Source organism: Limanda limanda, chromosome 21 (genome assembly GCF_963576545.1).
Source record: "Limanda limanda chromosome 21, fLimLim1.1, whole genome shotgun sequence".
In the NCBI taxonomy this organism is placed as follows: Eukaryota; Metazoa; Chordata; class Actinopteri; order Pleuronectiformes; family Pleuronectidae; genus Limanda; species Limanda limanda.
The window spans coordinates 13,653,563-13,674,218 of NC_083656.1; the positions used below are offsets into that span (position 1 = coordinate 13,653,563).

The following is a 20,656-nucleotide window of genomic DNA, read 5'->3' on the forward strand; positions in this document are numbered from 1 at the left end:
TGCAGCTACTGTCTGTCATTAAAGCTGCTTCCAGACATGCACTGAACTCGACAGATACTCTGTATACTCCCCAGAGGAGGTGCATGTGTCGGGTGACAGACACGTAGAAGACACAAAGATGTCATGATAGTTTGAGTTGATGAAATCGTGTGATCTCCACAACAGAGTTAATACGTAACATCCTGTCTCTGCCTGCTGCACCTGGCTGCTCCACCTCTCCATCTTAATAATGCAGAGGATTTGTTGCTGGTGTGAACTCGTCTGTGCAGAGAACCTCCTGCGGTGTTGTGCATGTGTGAAAGGCAAACTGCGGGTAAACTCCGTAGCCAATTCTCCAGATTTTAGCCGCAGGTCATGTCTGAAAACGGCTTAAGTCAATCTACTGTTCTCAGATTTACACATATTCCAGTCTACTGCTCAACGTGCCATGACACAGTCTGACATTCTGCAATGTGATACTTTACAGGCAAAAATACATACTTCAAAAATCTCCCTGTTTTGGCAATAAGGAAACTGTAGAGAAAATAGAAATTATTAAAATTAGTATGGATTTTTACATTCGTAGAGGAGATTTGCAGCCTCCTCAGCACGGCCTCTTATCCTGTGGGGCTACCTGTATGAATTTAACAGTAACACTTGTGAATTGCTTGACAACATGAAAGGGAAAGTTGAAGCTGTTTTACCACTGCAATCACAAAAAAGTCATAATTACAAGGTGAATATAAAAAAAGACAGATATGGGGGTGGTGAATTTATGCTCTTCTCAAGGACGAGGAGAAAAACGATTTCAAAAAGCAGTGGTGTTCTTGTGAATTATCTTGATATAAGGCAGAGCTCCACACAACGGGGGGACCTAAAAATGTTACTCGCTATTATCCTCCAAAAGCAATCATTCATTCTGTTTTATAATGTCAGTTTAAAAAAATCATTGACCACTCAGGTTTGTAGCCGCAGTCTGCACTGTTACGATAAACTTATATTTAGATTTGGAACTTTCGGTGTGAATTTTCCAGGTGGAGTTAAGCTGCCCCAAGGAGATGGCCTGGAAGGTCAACATGCACCGCGGCTACCTGGCCATTTGCCACCCGGAGGAGCAGCAGCTCAACTTCATCGAGCGGCTGGTGGAGATGGCCTCCAGCCTGGCCATCCGCGAGTGGAGGAGGTTGCCTCACATCGTTTCCCACGTGCACACGCCCCTGCTTCAGGTCAGTATGCGACACGCATGGAGAGTTCTATTTAAAGTCGTGCTGCAGTCAGGATGCCAGGAACAGAAGTGGAGGGAAGTCATTTTATTGTAATAAGCACTCTGAAGAGATGCAAGTGGAAAGATCGTCTGTAGCCCTGAGACGTTGCGTTGTTGAGTGACACTGATAACGTCCTCTATCTCTTGCCCTCTCGCTCCATTTGGTAAAAATTGAGATAGATGATTAAAAAAAAAGTAAAAAATTACTTTGATTGCACTATATGAGATTGCAATAGACAGGAGCAGAGATGAAAAAGGAGAATGGGAAAAGAAGAGAGACTAAAGCGGTGGGAATTGAAAAAGGTGTAAAGTGAACAGAGTAAGGGGGAACGTCGGGGGAGAGAGAGGAAAGAAAGGGAGTTACTTTAGAACGGCTGTAATTACTTCCCTGCCATCAGATACCATTTTGATTAAATACCTGCAGCAGAATTACATTTACATGATGAATGGGTCGCACTGAATGAAGGTTAAAATGGGCCATCAGCTGATATTAACAGATAATTGTGAAAAATATTGTACTGCCTAATTTATTTTGTTTAAGGAGATTTGATTTCAGGGCAGTGGATCTTCAGCAAAGCTCTCATTCACTGCATTTATCTTTTCATAATGGGTATTTGAATTGGGTGACTACATTCCTTGTTGGTGTCTGTTTATTTTGGTATGCCTGTGTGTCCCATGTCCAATTAATTTACTCCAGCTGCGGGAAAACAAGCTATTTATTCCTCTCCCCAGCCAAGCGGCCTGTTGTAAATCTCCGTTCCAAACTCTATATCTCACTTTCACGACTCCATGGGCCCAGGAGAATGAGACGCCCGCAACCCTAGCAAAAACAGCAGGGTTCAAACACCATTTGAATCAAGTTATCATCCAAATCTCAGCTCTCAGCGATGACTTACGATCAATGGATTATCACCCACACTATCGATTATGAGGGGTGGCATTAATATTGATTGATGAGTAGTTATAATGGAATGATTGATTATATGTTCTCAAAGCGGCTTTGGGCCAATCAATGTGGCTCCTTTTCACAGAATGAGATAGAAGCCCTCACTTATCATTTTCCCATCTCCTTTCCCTTTTTTCTGTGCCAAAGTGGAGCAGGTGAGGTATTGAAGTAATGAAGGAAATCATAATGATTTTCTCTGCAAAATTATTTTTGATGGTATAAAAATTGACTTTATTTCTAAAGCAAAGAAAAAAATGTTTTTTCTGAGTTGGGTTTTTGTCTTTGTGCCATTTTAGCTTCATGCACAATGTCTTCTGATCATTAATCAGATTGTTCTGAAAAGAGGAAATCCAAATCAAATTGTGGCAAAATTTTGTGCTTAAGCGTGTTCATTTTGCTGTAAGACTCTTAGGGAAGGTGTTGCTTTATTTTTCTTGGCTGTGCTACGGATCCTCTGGTCTCATGGTCCTTAGAGATAAATATATTTGGTCACTTTGATCCATCTTGTTTCAGGGGCTTTCAGTCCATGGGGTTGTTGAGTCTGAAGCGGGTGACCTTCAAGAGGGCAGCTCCATTATTGTTTTTCTATCTTCATACACTGCCATTACCCATGTAGTAATATGTAGTAGTAATATGTAGTAGTAACAGTACCCTCCTTCCTCCATCTATGAGTATGTTAAATTAATTGCAGATATAAAAAACAATATCAAAATAATTAGTGGATAGATGGATCCGATATGTGCAATGCAAGTAAGCAGGGAACATGGCAAGGTGCACACATTTGTTTAGAAGTGTGGGCTAAATATTTGCAAATGCAGTGCAGCTGGTATATTGTCTGGATCAAAGCTCTCAAGCAGACTGTGGGACAGGCCTCAGAACCCAAAATTATAAGTGTAAACAAAAAAGTTTGCCACTGCAAGCAAGAGAAGCATTTTCCATTTGCCTGCGGCTCCACTTCTGCCATCTGGCACGCACCATAAAAGTTAGGGTGAAAGAGTCAAGTGAGCGGAGACAAGCTACTTGCGATATTGTTTGAGAGTTTCACGATTCAAGCTATTTCTAACTTCACCCCAGGCTGCACAGCAGATCATCGAGCTACAGGAAGCAGCCCAAATTAATGCAGGGCTTCAGGCAGCGAACCTGGGCCGCAACACCAGCCTCCATGACATGAAGACGGTGGTGAAAACCTGGAGGAACCGCCTGCCCATCGTTTCTGATGACCTGTCACACTGGAGCAGCATCTTCATGTGGAGGCAGCACCACTACCAGGGTATGATACACCCACACTGACAGATTGCTACAGTAACATTGAAACATATATTCCTGTTCATATGCATGACTTTTGACTAAATGTGTTATAAGGTTTCTCTGTCATGCAGACACGTATTTATTTTGCTGCTTAGGTTTACACTAGTCCCAGAGAGGAATCTTCTCTAAAAGGCCAGGATGTACAGAACCACCTCAGGGTTCCTGTATATTTCGAATGTCAGCTCAATAAAGCACTCTCTCTCACTGCAGGCTGCAGGACACACACACACACACACCTTTCTTCGGTGCTCAGCTCTCTCCCGTGGTGACTTTGAAACCAGTCAGAGAAGCAGCCACTGCAAAATGTGATGTCTCATGCAACTTGAGCTCCGGCTCACACTGTGAGGAGCTGAAATAATAATAGCGCTGGTTCTGCAGCAGCATGCCAATAAAATCCCCTTCATTTATACATGACAGCCTTCAAACTTATGTTAAAGTGAAATGAAATATTCGTGATGAAATTTCATCACCATGGCCCATTTACTGTTCAATACATTTAGTGTCCCCGGTGCCATGCATCTGCGTTATGGCAGCAGAGCTTTTTCACATTGAGATCCCCCGTGTTCACACTGCTCTGAGCTCCTTCTCTCTTTTTTTTGCTCACTTTTTTGAAAACTATGCAACTTACACAAAGATGAAAGCAGCTTTAATGAATGTATTGTCTCCTATCTGCAGCCATCGTGACGGCATATGAGACTAACACTCAGCACGACCCTAACAACAACAATGCCATGTTGGGAGTTCATGCCTCAGCTTCAGCTATCATTCAGTACGGCAAGATCGGACGCAAACAGGTAACGATCTGCTGTCATCAATCAAAATAACAAAACAGACAAACATCTTTATTTTTCAGGTTTATTTAAACATTTCTGTCTTTTTTATGAAATCACATCACTCTGTTGTTTCTCCAGGGTTTGGTGAATGTGGCTCTGGACATTCTGAGTCGGATCCATACCATCCCCACTGTGCCCATTGTTGACTGCTTCCAGAAGATCAGACAACAGGTCAAGTGTTACTTGCAGCTGGCCGGTGTCATGGGAAAGAATGAATGCATGCAGGTAAGATGGAGTTTGACCTTCTCTGAAAACATACTAGGTTTTTATTCTCTTATTTCTTTAATGTTATGTTTTACTGATCAAAACATTTGTTCCGAAAATTCAAACTTAGAGTGAAAGGAAGTGTGGTATCATTGTGAACAACACTTGCACTTGACTGCACCAGATTGTTATGTTAAACGCTCCCTGTAATTAATATTATATTACAAATATCAATGTGTTAATGATCTTTTCTGTCGTGTTCAAAATTGCTTTTGGTTTTTTATTAGCAAATACATAAATGTTATTGCGGTTTGTAAATAACTCATGAAATATTTTATTGGCAAAGTCGCTCTCTAGAAAGCGCAAAAATCAATTTGCTTGTACAGACTTAATTGTGTGATCAAAACATGATAAATATATCGCACCAGTGCACCTGCAACATAATGCTGCACAGCTGCAGGAGACGTGGGCCGCGGTAATGAACGCTCCGACTATAACTTCCGTCTCTGCTGAGGAGAAACACATTTGATGCATTTAGTGTGTCTTAAGTGCTCGGTTTGATTTCGGCTGCCAGTAGCTGGAAGCGTGGTTAGCGGTGATTTGAGTGGGAAAAGTAGTAAGAGCAAGAAATGTTTGGGGTGGCTCTAGGTGACAAGCTTTAGCAGGGAGACTTATAAGGGAGTGTAACTCAGGAGCTTGCTCTTAAGCCCATGGAGTACTCTGATTAATAGATGCAGTCCAGCACACCACAAGTCATTAAAAGTACCAGCAGACACTCCTCTCCCTCTCTTCTATCTCATATCCTCTGGTGCTCTCTGTCTCTCTCTCCTGCTACACATCATTTGTCACAGCAGTATATAAGGGACACCTAATCAGAGGCTCACCATAATAGAAGTCTAGTTCCCGCCACACCTCTTCTTTTACTTCTTAATGAACACTGAGCAGTCCCTTGGTTTTTCTGCTGTGATCGTGACCCCGGCTAAAATAATGATGTGGTATCTTCTTCGTGATAAATGAGAGTTTTGTTTCTGCAGTTTTGTCTGAAGCTAAACCTCTGGTGCTCTCTGCTCTGTCTGTTTAGGGTTTGGAGGTGATTGAGTCGACCAATCTGAAGTACTTCACTAAGGAGATGACGGCTGAGTTCTACGCTCTGAAGGGCATGTTCCTGGCCCAAATCAACAAGTATGTCTTCCAGTGTTTGAGCTGTTACTTCTGTGACTACCTCTCCACCTTCACACAAGTATCCGTAATCTCTTTTCACTCTTATGATTTCGACAATCTGAATCTATCCTTCTTCTTTTCCTTCATCTGTCACTGTCTGCCCGTTTGTTCATTATTGCGTGATCCCCAAACTGTCTCTGCTCTCTTAACTCTGCGTGGGTGTTTCTCCTCTTTCAGGATAGAGCAGCCGTACTTAATAAGCACTTTTCACTGGAGCATCTCTGTGATTATGTTACTAGGTATCCCCCATGATGTAGTTTAAATGTTAATGTTCATCTGTGTCATCAGCTTGTGACAGTGTCGGTAATGAGTTTTAGGCTGCTGGGGTCGCCTGTGGAGCACATTACTGCTCCTTCCATGTTTTGCCTGGCTGTGCCCAACCACAGCTCCGCTCCCATGCCCGCCACTTCCCCGTTAGCACCCCCCCGTGTCGCCCGTCATCTTTGACGTGACATGGCACCCTGAGGGGCGAAAGACAAATTGAGGAAGGCTTATTAAATGTATATTCAGCGCAATAATTAACTCGAGGCAATTTGCAGGAATCTATGGGATCAGCGGAACTTGCCTCCACCTCAGCGGGGTTTATTGCAATCATTAACTTCCCCCAACACCAGGGGAGAATTAACAGCAGAGTGGGGGTAAGGGGTTGAGAGTGGGAGTGTGTGTGTGTGTGTATGTATAAGTAAAAGCAAAGCCACATATGCTGAGGATTTTGGGATCATTCAATTAAACAGGTGTCAGAGATTTGACAGTCTGCTGGGTGCCGGGTAGGAGAGACTGTTAATGTACTTTAACACTGGCAAAGTGACTGAGGCAACCCCATTAAGTATTACTAGAGTGTCTTCGGCTCCGATTCCCATAGCAATCAAGCTCCCATTTCTTAATCACATGCCAAAATGCCTTTCATAATAACACATTTTAATTGATTGACTTGGGAGACATTTCCCTGTAAGTAAGTGGGAGAGGAGTTTTTGGAAGCGCTCCTAAAATGGAGGTCGATTTTCTAACTGTAGCTCAGTCAGGGTTTTCTGCATCGACAGGCCTGTCTCCTTGTTTCGACTGCAATGGTAGCGCGTCTCAGGGTGCCTCTTGCATCTTGTTTATTAATCAGAGGCTGAAAGGTGTGAAAGAATTATTCAGACTGCGTGCCAGTGGGTGGTTAGAAACCGCTTGGCGTGGTGAAAGCAGCTGATGATTCAGGATATATTTCTCCGTCAGCATAAATGGTGCAGTCAAAACCTCGGGTCTGCTGCCAGATTTCACCTCTCTCCGTTTCCTCGCGTGCTATTTTAACGGTGTCCAAATCAAATACTTTCAAGTGTGACTGCTAGATTGCAGGACTGGGATAAAAAATCCCACAAATCCTCGGGTTTATCAGCCCGCAGATTTCTCTGAGTTGTAGCTGTGCTCTTCACGGTCAACGTATGTTTATACAGATAAGTGTAGCCACTACAGTGAGGCTCTTACCTTACTCTGTCATTTCTGATTAATCAGGAATATGCTTAGCTCACGTGTCACCGAGTATTAAATGGATTGATCTGCACTATGCCATAGGGTTGGGTTCAGCTCACAGTACATTGTATCAGAACAGCTGAGCCCTCTGTGACATTTATTCCTCCTGGGTTAAATGCTTACTCTGTAATGCCAAGTGTAAAAGCCTTGGATATGACAGCACATGAAATATGGTACATATTGATGTGTCGGACATAATTCAGAATACGATCATCATAATCTGTTTCTCGCACACTCCATCTTCCTCCTTTTTAGTTTGCTCCTTCAACCTCCGCTCCACTCTTCACTCAAGTGTTCCATCCGTGTCTATCTCTCATTCAGACCCCCCCCCCACCCCCCGCCCTCTCTCTCTTCACATCTCTCGCTTTTTCTTATCTTTTATTCTCCTCTGACTTCTCTTTCACTCAATACTTTCTCCCGCTTCCCTCTGCTCACTTGCCCTTGACCATCACCCCCAATCTGTCCCTCACTTTTTAACGCTCCCTCGTTTTTCCAGGTCAGAGGAGGCCAACAAGGCCTTTTCAGCGGCGGTGCAGATGCACGATGTCCTCGTGAAAGCCTGGGCCATGTGGGGGGACTACCTGGAGAACATCTTTGTCAAGGACCGCCAGCTCCACCTGGGAGTCTCTGCCATCACCTGCTACCTCCACGCCTGCCGCCACCAGAACGAGAGCAAGTCCCGCAAATACCTGGCAAAGGTGAGAAGGGGGGACTGGGAAATGGGGCATTGGTGTGATTATTCATGTTTAAGTGTGGTAGGATAAATGTGAAGACTTTTGTGATGTGCTAATATTGGAGAATGTCAACGACCACATCTCCTGTTTCTATAAAATCAGTAGCTTTTGTTGGAGGTTTTTTAAAATGTGGTCCCCATTAATTCCCTCCTGACCATATATAGCCCATAAATTATTGGTGCTATTTTTCCTACCACTCTCTCAGACTCAGTCACAGTTACAAGCAAAGAGAGTAGTACTTTGATCGATTAGAGTCCAGGGGTATTGCAGTGTGGAAGGATTCCCACAGCAGATCAATGGTGGATTGAAGGCCATCCTCTGGCATGACGGGGTTAACAGACCACAGGCACACAGTCAGACCAGTGCTATAACACTGAACAGTGGAGGAAACCTGGTGTGGAAGAACGGATAGACTGCGTCAGGCGACATAAATAATAAACATTGTCCTGCCACGTCCGGCATTCACATCAGGCATTACTATCATTATCTGTTCTAATAATGGCTCCTACTGGCTTCACATTCCAATTAGATTTTTTTTTTTCTCCTGGTGGCCCTCTCTGGTGTGCGCTGCCAAGCTGGGTTGGCAGTGCTTAGACCTGATGGATGAAGTGAGATGACCAGTGATTATCAGTAATTATACACAATCTGTGTACCCACGTTGGCTCATTGAAGAGAGCCTGGGGGGGTTGAGTGGGGTTAATGTCTTCATCATCATGTAGAAGCACACGCGGGCACACCAGGGGAGGAGGGATCACCTCCACACTGGCTCGGCTTTGATCGTAGCGAGCCATTCCCAAGATGTGCTCATTCTTTCCTCTGCAGCCCCCCCCCCCCCCTCTGCTGTGAACAGAGACAGGGAGGCAGCACTGCTCTGATTAATGCTTTCTGATACCTCTGTCACATCAAAATTAAGAGGTTTCTGGATGCGGGTAAATCCCCTAAAAAGGCAATTGACTCCTTTCCCATTCAACAATTAATCAAATTGTATTTGTATAGCCCATATTTACAAATCACAATTTGTGTTTGTGGCTTAACAATGTGCGACATCATCTGTCCTTAAACCTCGACAAGAGTAGGTAAAAAAAAAAAAACATTTCCAGTTTGTCACATTAGACATCACAATCGCACCAGAAACTGAGATCTCTCTCCTCGCTTTCTTGCCAGGGTTGCATCTTGCATGATACGAAGAAAAGATTTCTGCTGCACATAGTTCCCAAGATATAAGAAACAATAAGGACACAAACTGTCATGAATATGTGACAATGCCCGAAAGTTCAATGTGCATCATAACGTCGCACAAGAAAAGGTGCTGTGACAGCATCTAGTTCCCCTAACTAAAAAATTAGAAATAAGCGTGTTCACCCGGGTCTTGTGTTACCATCATTGCCAATCTGAGCCAGAGCCATTTGACAATTGTATCCATTCCCATTGCAGACAACACCAAGATCTGAGTGGGTGGTAGTGGGTTTTTTCACCAGTAGAAAAGGGGCTTTATCACACATATTTAGTTTTTAATATTCTACTTTGGCATAATAGAGTTTCATCTAAATTGTTATTTTGCTTAATTCCTAATTTTGTCCCACCCGTCTTTCTCCTGAGATCAACTTCTTCCCTCCCTTCTCACATTTTCGATATTCTCCTTTCATCCGTAGGTGTTGTGGCTACTCAGCTTTGATGACAAGAACACTCTTGCAGATGCCGTGGACAAGTACTGCATCGGAGTGCCGCCCATCCAGTGGCTGGCATGGATCCCACAGCTCCTGACCTGCCTGGTTGGTTCAGAGGGCAAACCTCTGCTCAACCTCATCAGCCAGGTGAGAATTCTGCACAAAAAACCTCCAAAACAAATCCTCTTGGTTTCTGTTACTGACTTATTATCACTGCAAAATCTGTCAAACAGCTTCGTCAAATAATCTTACCACTTAGATTGAGTTTGGCATCAGTACTTGTTTGTTAGCCTTGTTTTGTTTGCTTCAATTTCATGTCAGGACGTCTGCTCCTCCCACCGATCATTCATATTTCTTTCCCCTTGGCTTCTTTTATCCATTCTGGGGCAGCACATCTGGCTGCTGTGTTAGCATTAGTGCTCATGCATGTCATCCTAATCGAGATAAATTAACCGCATTCACGCTAAAGTGGCCTCTCTCCTGCTTTCTTTTTACCAAATTAAGCATTCAGTCTCAATCACTGTCCCTTTTTACTGAAATCTATTGGCTTTCACCGATCCCCGGTGAATTGGTTTTTAAATTATTTGTTCAAGAAATTATTATAAAGTTAATATCGCACGCATCCGCACTGCGGGAACCGAGCTAGTAATTAAACTGAGGACTAATTTGCTTTGCTTAATGGAGTATTATTTCCGCACAATTTGAAGAGGGAGATCTTCAAAGAGCAGTCTGCTATAACAAACAACCTCTCAGCAGAGCAGGGATACTGTAAAGAGGATATGAAGGAGAGCGTTGGGAAGAGAGGGAAGTGACAGGGTTTTTAAAACATAATGTAAAAGGTTGGTGTGTTAATAACATGAACGATAGACTTTCTGTTTTATAGTCATATTTACCCTAAGAACCCTTTTTCCTTTTTATCATGTAGATAAAGAGAATATATCACACTGATGTTTGGTTGTTTAGGCTATTAAGAGTTGTAGCTTTATAGAATTTCTATTGCTATTGAATAATTAGCATTAATGTTTTTATCTTGGGTTTTTATACACTGCCTCAATCCTCAAGTGGTTTGTCTATCCAAAGCATCTGCTTGTTAAAAAGTTCAGAGTTGTGGCCTCTCAGTTAAAGGTGACTCATTTGAAACAGACCGGCCTTGTTCATGTATATGAATGGATGTCGGTGGGTGACAGGTTGTAGGGTCCTTCCTCTGGTCTCCTCTCGTCACCCTGTAATGACTGAAGGGTAAAAGGTTGACGCTCGATTCTTCATCCCATTTCTTTATGTAAAGAGAGAAGCCCCATTTCAATGCACGGCATGCTTTATCCCTGCCACTCGCCTGAATTATTTAGAGTTTCTCTGCGGCGGCGGGATGTTTAAAAAACGTATGTTGAAATATTGATGAAGGTGAAGAGAAGATCGCCCGGGGGCTGGCGGGAAGATGAATCAGAAGTTAACAGAGAATCTCGACTCCCCCCCTCCCCCTGCGCGCACTCCCACACTCCCTCGCTGCCTCCTCCTTGTCTACCACTCGCCCCGCTTCCCTTTAGCCCACCTTTGCTTTGCCAAAATATGACATTTCTTATCTTCCCATTAGCGTGCTGATTTCTTGTTTCTCCTCTTCCTCGCCGCCATCCTTCCTCTTTCATCTTTAATGCTGCTGTTAGCTGCCACTTAGAACTCCCTCTTCCTGTTACTCCCGACTTATTTTAAATGTCTTTTTTTTTCTTCCCAGAACATGTTTTTATAATCAGCATATAAAAATGGAAAATATGAGCAATTTTGAAAAAGCAGAGTCTCGCCAATTACCGGATACTATATAAGTACCTGGTGGGCACATGTGAAATTATTAACCTTTACATGAATTAATGAAATATACAGAGAAATATTCACAGTTTTCACATCGTCAAAACAACTGATGGGTAAAGTGTGTTAATTATTCGGTCGCAGTTCCCATTTTGTATCGTCTTCCCGCTGCCCAGGCTCAGACCTCCAGCGGCAGCAGCTTCATTTAACACCTACTTAAAGTTATCGGTCTGCCTGGCACTGACTGACTGGCCATGTAGAATTTCCATGCCTTTAGGGAACTTAGTCGTTCACAGAATTCAAGACCTGCTGTGATGTGGAACAGCTGCTTTAGTAGACGCATAGTTGAAGCAGAACTACAGAATGTTCTAGTTAGCCATTTTGCTGATCGATTTATGTGTAATCTTGATTTGTGCAGTTTGAGAATCCCTCTGACGACCCGTGCTCAGGGTCACAGTGAGCCAGATGGAGCTTAGCGGTTCCAAAACCAATGTAGCTTCAGGTTAAAGTGTGGAAAAAAAAGCTTCTTATCGTTCCTCCTCTATGTCTCTCTTGTATCCTCCACCGCCACCATCCATGCTCGACTCGCCTTCAGTGATATTCAGCTCGGTTCGGTTGTGTCTTTGCCGTATCCCTTTCTGCCCTGCAGTTGAAGAGTGGGTGTAGAAGGGATCAAGTAGCCGTGTAATTGCAGCCTATGAAATTCTGCTCGGAGATCTGAGGGAACCTTGTGGTCTTCCACCAGTATTCAGTGAGCCTACACCAGGCTCAAACATCGCCTAGCATTTCAAGAAAAATCAATTGTAAATTAGATATTGTTTTTGTACTTTAAAATGATTAGGAGCAACATGTTGTGGTCAGACAATCCCACGTGGAGAGATGAGACCAAAAGTATGCTTATTTAAAATGTTGAATATTATCCATATTTTATTAGCCTCTCCTCTGTAAGACCACCAGAGCCAGTTGGCAAAGCTTATGGTTTTAGAAAAACATCTGGTGATTAGTTTTTTGTATTTATAAATATATCTTTATTCTTGCCTCTGTAGAATTATAGTGAGCTTTGTTACAGCTCATGTTCTGACTTAAGCCTCTGTCTTAGTACAGTCACATTCATAGCAAATGTCAAACACACAAGTTTACTGCTCTCATTTAAAGGGTGATTCCTGTGCAATGTGTCACAGTGGTCTTTCTCTCTTAGGTACTTGTGTTGTTAGGCGGAAAGCAGAATTTTTATGTCAGAAAATGATGAATCTTGGATGCTTAACTTATCCGAGACAGATTTGATAAACTGTGAATTAACCATAACTTATCACAGGACTACTATCCCCTTGGGTCCCACGTGAATTTGTCTTCTAAACCTGAAATGTCTTGTGCTCAGACTTCGACCATTAAGCCTTTCAGTGTTGTCTGACTTTTCTTGAAAGTCTTAAAGGCAATTTCATCATCAGTCCCATTCAGTTTTGTAATTCAGCCATGATGTGTTTTAACCTCCGTTCCTCCACTGACTCGAAGCTTCAAACACTCCCTCTGTTACAGCAGAGGTCTTGGCTCTCTCGCTCTCCCTCTGACTCACATACACAAACAGGGTCTTTCTCTGCCTCTCTCTCTCTCTCCACCTCCACCTCTGTCTGCCTCCTGTCTCTCTCTTTCGCGGTTCCTGAGGGGGAGACTTTGAAATGTAATCTGTGACCCTTTTATCTGCTAGGTGGGACGAGTGTACCCCCAGGCGGTTTACTTCCCCATCCGCACCCTTTACCTGACGCTCAAGATTGAGCAGAGGGAGCGCTACAAAAGTGGTAAGTACACATGGCTGTAGCGTGTTGCCTTTACCATTCTCTGAACATGAAACGCTTCTCCCTGCTGATACCATGCTGAGTTGTTAGTACATATATGTAAAGAAATTGGTTTGTAGCAAGGAATATAGTTTACCATAAAACTTTCTGCTGCACGTCTGTTCATATCCTCTTCAAAATGGTTTGTACTCTAAGAAAGCATCTCTCTTTTTACCCTTCCTTCCTTATTCTCCCATCTGTCGCTTCCCTCTCCATCTTTTTCCCCTCTTACCCACTCGTCTCTGCAGATGCATCTGGACAGCAGCAACCCAGCTCAGTGGGGGCTCAGCCTCACTCGGGGGCCTCCGACCCTGGGCCCATACGGGCCACCGCCCCGATGTGGCGCTGCAGCCGCATCATGCACATGCAACGCGAGCTGCACCCCACCCTTCTGTCCTCCCTGGAGGGCATCGTGGACCAGATGGTGTGGTTCAGGGAGAACTGGCATGAAGAGGTGAGAGGAACAAAGGTGTTGGCTTCGGATGTGCGTGTATTTTTAGCCGATCGGGTGGTGAGAACGTAATTCGGCTCGTTGTGAAAACTGTCATGCGTATGTGTGAAAGCAAGTAGGATTGCACATCTTGTATATGTGAATCACTCCTCCTAGTCAACCAGCAGACCACAGTTTGGCAAATTCCCTCACAGCCTGACCCATGTTTAGTCTATGATGTTATGAGTTCTCTGTGAATAGTTCAGTCAGGGATGGAAGACAGTGGCGACCTACTGTGTTGCCGTAAGCGGATCAGAGAAATCTCTTTTGTCGAAGCACATGTCGACTTGAATTATCCATTCACCCAGCATGTTTTTTTATTAACCCAGCATATTGTGTTGGTGGCAGTGCGGGAGGTAGCGACCCGACTCCGTAGTCTACCTCTGAGAATAGCTTTAACAATGCAAGGCAGCATCCGCACATGGTATCTGCTCTGGGTGGAGGGGGGGGTCTGGGAGAAGGAGAGACAGCAGGAGGAGAGGAGACGGAGATGGGTGATGGATGGCTGCGGTGAGCATGTAGGATGGGGCAAGGGATTTAGGGCTGGAAGTTTGTTGATGTGTGTGTGTGTCCGTGTGATTATCTGTGATGGTTTGTGGCACACGGCAGCAGCTGCAGGCTTCTATGCTCCGTTCCACTGGGCATGCGGGGGCACAGGCCTGCTACACCACATCACTACATCACCCCTTCCCTTGCTTTGGTTGCTGAATGAAATCAAACTGCTGCACCATTGCTTCTTAAGAAATATTTGTGTATCTCTGTTACTTTCAGCCCCTTTCACACAGTCTTTAGGAGGCAGGAATGTTGAGTGTTTGTTTTGCCTTATAGTTTTTTATAAATACAGAATTGAGCGGCACTGTGGTTCTGTTCTTACGTGAATGTATCAGCAGTAGGGTTGGAATATTCAAAGTTGGAAACTTTCCATGGGAATATACGGGAATTAACGGGAATAAACGGGAATAAACTGGAAATGTTATGGGTAATTTATACTAATTGTATTTACCTTGTCATATACAGACATAAATATAAAAATTTTGTTTTGTCATAGGCTGATTTGAGCCCTGAGGAAACTTTGGGCACTTGACTATATGCCTCTGCATCGTTGTGTCATTCTTTACATAGGTCTTTGCACAGTATTTGCAAATGTACACAGCCTTTCCTTCTACATTGGATGGGGTGAAATGTCTCCACACATGAGATAGTGCACGTGGCATCGTTCTGTAGAATAAGATGAGAAAAAATTTTTGAAAAAAAACACTAATGCAATGCCAGAGATATAAATAGTTAGCGAAACAATTGGAATCGTCTGTAAACATATTTTACAATTGATGGATAAATGAATGGAAATAGGCTAGATGAACAGATGAACAATCCTCAATCGGCATGCTAATATGTTTTCCCCAATAATATCATCGAAACTTACCTGACTAGTCCTACATACTACAGCAGGCTGGGATCAAACCACCGACCTTCCTGTTGGAGGTCGACCGCTCTATCCCCTCAGCCACATTGTTGGGACAAACCCATCATTACTAATATAACTCTGTCTCTGTACTCCACAGGTTTTGAGGCAGCTCCAACAGGGCCTGGCCAAGTGCTATTCAGTGGCCTTTGAAAAGAGCGGCGCCGTCTCTGATGCCAAGATCACACCACACACACTCAACTTTGTCAAGAAGCTGGTCAGCACCTTTGGCGTTGGCCTGGAGAACGTTTCCAACGTGTCCACCATGTTCTCGAGCGCTGCCTCCGAGTCGCTCGCCCGCCGGGCTCAGGCCACAGCCCAGGACCCCGTTTTTCAGAAGATGAAGGGACAGTTCACAACAGGTTGGTTGGCTTCTAAAATACATTTTCCCCTGCCTGTGCAAATATAGAAGTATGTACACTGAGAGAAAAAGAAGCCATGAAGAGCCCCTTTCAGTTCAGGCTGTTCTATGCTCCCCTGTTACTTACTTTTTGAACTTTGTTTGCTCACTTTAGTTTCACGGCTGTCAGCCATTTTTAACTTTAGGCATCACTGCCTTTACTTGTTTCTAACTTCTAACACTTTGAAATTTGAGGAGACATAAAATGTGAGGTTGAAGTATTCGGGCTACAAAGAATATTCGACAAGGTGCGACAACCGGCCAGGAAGCAAAAGCAGCACCACCTCAGAGCTCTTCTCCCCGAGGCCTTGAATCATACATCAGCCACCTTTCAGCAAACAAGAGCAGCATTGCCGTTACCCCATGTCCACACTAGTTTAAATGGTGCTCGATTGGCCTCAGTTGCATTTCACTGAACGGGTAACGTTGTGTCTACACGGACCCTTGTGCTGCTTGTATCAGTGCTGCCTGGACGGACTCAACTCTGACTCGGAGCAGCAGCAGCATTGGTGTTGTGCAGCATAATTAAGGTTTTCAACCAGATTATTGGATTTCATAGAGGGGTTGGAGCTGGTGTCCTGTCAGAGTTGGGTGTGTGCGTTTGTCTGTTTGTGTCTTTATTACACTGTTTATGTGCACACTCCCACATTGGTTTTAATGATACACAAGTCAGCAGCATTTCTAATCTTAACTGGTGCAGCTCTGCGGTGGTGATCTTAACAACCTGTCTAGCTCTGATGAAATGGAGCAGATGACGTTAGGCTGCCTTTATAGAAACGACGACACTGTTGAGTTTTTTTTGTCTTTGCAGCATCTAAAAGTCTGTATGAAACTATAGCACTCTAATAAAATAACTTTACTTCTTGGCAACTTTTTTCACTGGTGGAATAGATTCCCATTGCTGGTTTTATAGACTTACAGTCCACCAGAGGCAGGGTAAAGCGATTTTCACAATCTGTGCAATTCCTGGCAGTTTATACTGACATGTATACTTATTTTTTATCTATTGTTATTGCACTACCAGCCAACAGTCAGGTTGTTCCTACAGTATTATCTTCTTAGTCAGGAAAGCAGTGCATTGAAAGCAATGTGTAATGGTTGTTTGCTGCACTAAAACTAAATATAGCTTTGAAAATATTGGAACACATAGGTGAATTCAAGAGCTCTTAGTTAAGCCTCTGGGCACAGGGATGAAAAATGTCTTTCCATATCCTTGCTATGTATATATAGGTCTAAAACAACACATAGGAAGGGATTCTATTTCAGAGAAAACCATTCATATGGAAGAATTTGCAATTAACTACCAACACAAATAACCTGTCTGCGGGAGTTCACTTTAATTGTCGTGGTAAGATGATGAACAACTGAATTTTAATGTTTAGCTATCATTAGAGACATCCACTCCACCTTCTTTCCACTGATGTTGAATTATAGACCATGTCTCCCCCACTTTCTCTGCCAGAAACCCCCAGAACATTCCTAATGGCACATTTTCTAGATTCCCAATCGTGGTATTCTCCGAGGTGTTGTAAGCTGATGCAACATCAAAGATTTGGAGTTGGAAGACAGTCAACAATGCTCTCTGATCTGCTTAGTATTTATTTCGAAGCAAAAAAGTCAGTGATTCTCATGTGTATGCTTATAATTCAGTGATGAAGCCTGCAGTCATTTTGTTGCGTGTGATCAGATTCATATTCTGTAGAATAAACTGTAGAATCCAACAGGACAGGTGCAGTTCTTGTTTAGCCAAGGCCTCCTCTGAGACATTTTTCTCAAAACAATCATTCCCCGGTTTTTGGATGCCACGTGTCTGTTTTCCTACATTACATAAGGGAGTCGAACACAGTTCACTGGACCTGGTTTAAACGAGGGCCGTCTGCAGCTCCCTCGGCTTTCGGTGTTTAAATAAACCTCTTTCGCCTCCTCTCCTCTCGTACAGACTGACTGCACATGCGTGTTCACTGAATTACTCTCTCAGAAAATGCCCGGGTGTCTTTTTTTTTTTAAAATCTTTTTCTTTTTTCTATCACATTTCCACAAAGCACCTCCTTCCTCTCCCTCCTCTTCTCCTGCTCTAGTCTGCAGAGCTTCCTGTGCTTTTCTCCTCCACTGGTCCTGAGAGTGACCAATAGAGCTAATGGGTTTGGCCCCTGGGATGGAGGAGGACAAGGAGAGCAAGTGAATGAGAAGCAGCTTTAGAAAAATGCTCACCTGACTAAGTAAGAGTGGGAACGAGAGCCTGAGAGAAGGCATGAAGACAGATGTGATGGCATTAGTGAGGGAAAGCCTGGGACCCTCACATGGACGGACTGAATGAACAACACAAACAAGACTGAGTGAGACTCCATGAGCGCCATGTTGATGAATCTTACCAGATGTTGCAGTGCCAGCTGTGCTGACGCAGCCAGGCGTCACCAGGGCTTCTGCCTCGCAGAGTGCCCGCCGACCATCGCTACCCAGCTGTCCCCACGGCGACGTGGGAGCAGGGCCGACAGAGACTGAAACCACACAAGCCTTCTAGAGCGGAACAAACAGGGTTTACAGAGCTGCTGAGCAGCCAAGCTCGCATTCCCCGCACCACGTTAGTGGCTCACTCGCTTTCACAGGGTTTGTGGGCCGGAAAATATGGGTTTATGTTTGCACATATAACATTTGGCAGCAGGGAGGCATTCAAATCCAATTACAGTGAATGCTATTTGCATGAGTTACTGTTTTAGCAGTGGAGCTGTTCCAGAGACTTTTGTCAGAAGAGCTTTCACCGGAAAAAAAATTACAAGTTTCTTGGCATTTTATTCAACGCCTGAATCGTCATTTGTCATGCTAAATTGATATTTAGCACGGTTAAATGTGACCCATTGTAAGTCTGTATAGCACCCTGGCTTAGCACCTGTGACCTATGTGTTATCTATAGTCAGGTGGCAATTTTAAGTTTAATTGGGAAGTTCTGCCAAATATTCAGAAATGCTCACAACTTCAGCCCACTAATCAGACAGAGGTGCGACATTTACAATCCCCACACTTGGTAAGTGAGAGGGCAGTACATCAGGGAACAAATATTGTCTATACAAAGGTGATCTTACCTCCTGAGTCAGGATATGTCATTTGTTATAGTGGTGTATATTGTCTACTGTGGTCTTTTGGACAGGCCAGGTAGGGCAAAATAGCAGCCCATGTTTCTATACACAGGTCAGAGCAGCCTGCTTCCTACTTTCCACACATCACTCTTTCTCTCAGCATCCTCCCCCCCCCACTGACAGAGCAGCGGTCAAAGATGAGTTCAGGGGCACTGGAAATAACTCTCCTCCGTCTCACTGGCTCTTTTACACTGGCTACAGAGCACTTCTGTGGTTTCTCGCAGCAGTTCTCAGTTTTTTTCTTTAGTTTCGTTCTTTTCAATCTATTTTAAGAAAGACATGAAAATGTTCTATTAGAGTTTAATTATGATATGTTGTTTCTTTTCTTGTTTAAGGTCATTTCTCTGAAGTTAATTTATGAATACCAGTTGTTTGGAAGATAGATACTGTAATTAAAGTAGCTACAGTCTGTGTGCTATGTGCGATATGGCTGAGGGTGGCTGTGTAGTGTTTGTATTAATAATTGGATTTCACAAAAAAGTGAGTGATCTATTTTTATGATTCAAGGTTCAGACAGGGCTGCTAATTTGTTGCCTTTGTGTAATGCACCACTCGACTGATTTTAATAAAAGGTATGGGAGCATATGACCCCTTTTTAAATAATTTGAGCTAATTTAAGCTCAAAACAAGGTCTCGTATGGTTTACCAATTCTCTCAAAAAAAGGTGTTTGTTTCTTAGGTATTTTTATGAGTTATAATAACAGAATGCCTGTGTCTTATGAGCAGACATCTCTAGATTTAAACAGGTAAACGTTTTATATCGGATAAAGATGAAATGATATTACTACAGTGCTCTGCGGCTCAGACGGAGGGGAACACGCCTCGCCTTTTCGATTTGTTACCATTATACACTTTTATGGCGCTGAATTGTCGTCGAGTTGCAATTTCTCGGGACTGTTTCAATTTTACCTCGGCTATCAAGGCAGGTGAATTGCAGGCAGACGGATAGCAAAATAGGGCCACTCCGAAAAGAACATTGGCTGTTTTAAAGGGCTTATTTAAAGTATTAGGAGGTCTCACTCTGGGAGAGATTGAACAGGTTTGAAATGGCAAGGCCTTGCAGTTTCATGGGTTCATTATAACAGGCGGCACAACAGGGTGTACTGAAATAGGAGAGGTGTGTGTGTGTGTCTCTGTCTCTGTGTCTTTGTGTGTGAGTGTCCTAGGGGCTTTACTCTAAAATGGAAAACCTGCCTGGCTCACTTCCCCTCCTTCTGTTGTTGTTGCTACAGCTCATCACAGTATGTTATGTGCAATATGAGTTGTGACTTGAAACTGAAATTTAATACTTTAAGACTCTTGTTTTTATTGCTCTAATTTAATCAGCTCCCAGCTTCCGCCAGGAATTTTTAAGTTGATAGAGCAAACCGCTCTCCTCGTGCTGCCACTCTGACATGAATAACCTATCTGTGAAGTTCTCTTAAGCAAGGCATTGCACCACATATTTATAATGGACTTTTCCCAAATGTAAGTTTGTGTAACCCCCCCCCCTTAGGCCTCACTGTGGAAAACAAGGTGTTCTTGGTCAATATTTACAAGTAAATAACTGTAAAGTAAACATGAAGTCTCACTGTTTGTGGTGTCAAACAGGCAAACCAAATGTCAGCTAACCAACTTCTTAGATCTGGTTTATTTCTGTTTTATGTTCTTATATTTTAAGATGACTGTCTTTGAGTACTCTCCCTTGTGGGTTTCCTGCTTGCATGTCTCATTGCCCCATATAGTATTTTAGTTGGCAGGTTACCTCGAAACATATCTGTATTTATAGCACAAGTCCAGGAGCATACAGCTAAAGGGGGAGGTTAAAGGTCGCACATGTACAAACACACCTGGGAGCTGCTCACAACTGTAGAGTTCTTTACTGTTGGCG

General features: G+C 43.5%; 1 protein-coding gene across 1 annotated transcript in view; it reads left to right on the top strand.

Annotated features, from left to right (window-relative positions):
* trrap (transformation/transcription domain-associated protein) overlaps nt 1-20,656 on the top strand; it is a 77,337-nt gene that overhangs the window by 49,327 nt on the left and 7,354 nt on the right. Inside the window, exons 56-65 of the mRNA XM_061095126.1 lie at nt 1,014-1,205; nt 3,264-3,459; nt 4,173-4,291; nt 4,409-4,555; nt 5,616-5,716; nt 7,764-7,965; nt 9,654-9,815; nt 13,174-13,264; nt 13,549-13,754; nt 15,353-15,614. Coding sequence (XP_060951109.1) covers nt 1,014-1,205; nt 3,264-3,459; nt 4,173-4,291; nt 4,409-4,555; nt 5,616-5,716; nt 7,764-7,965; nt 9,654-9,815; nt 13,174-13,264; nt 13,549-13,754; nt 15,353-15,614 — 1,678 coding nt within the window. The remainder of the gene's footprint in view (nt 1-1,013; nt 1,206-3,263; nt 3,460-4,172; nt 4,292-4,408; nt 4,556-5,615; nt 5,717-7,763; nt 7,966-9,653; nt 9,816-13,173; nt 13,265-13,548; nt 13,755-15,352; nt 15,615-20,656) is intronic.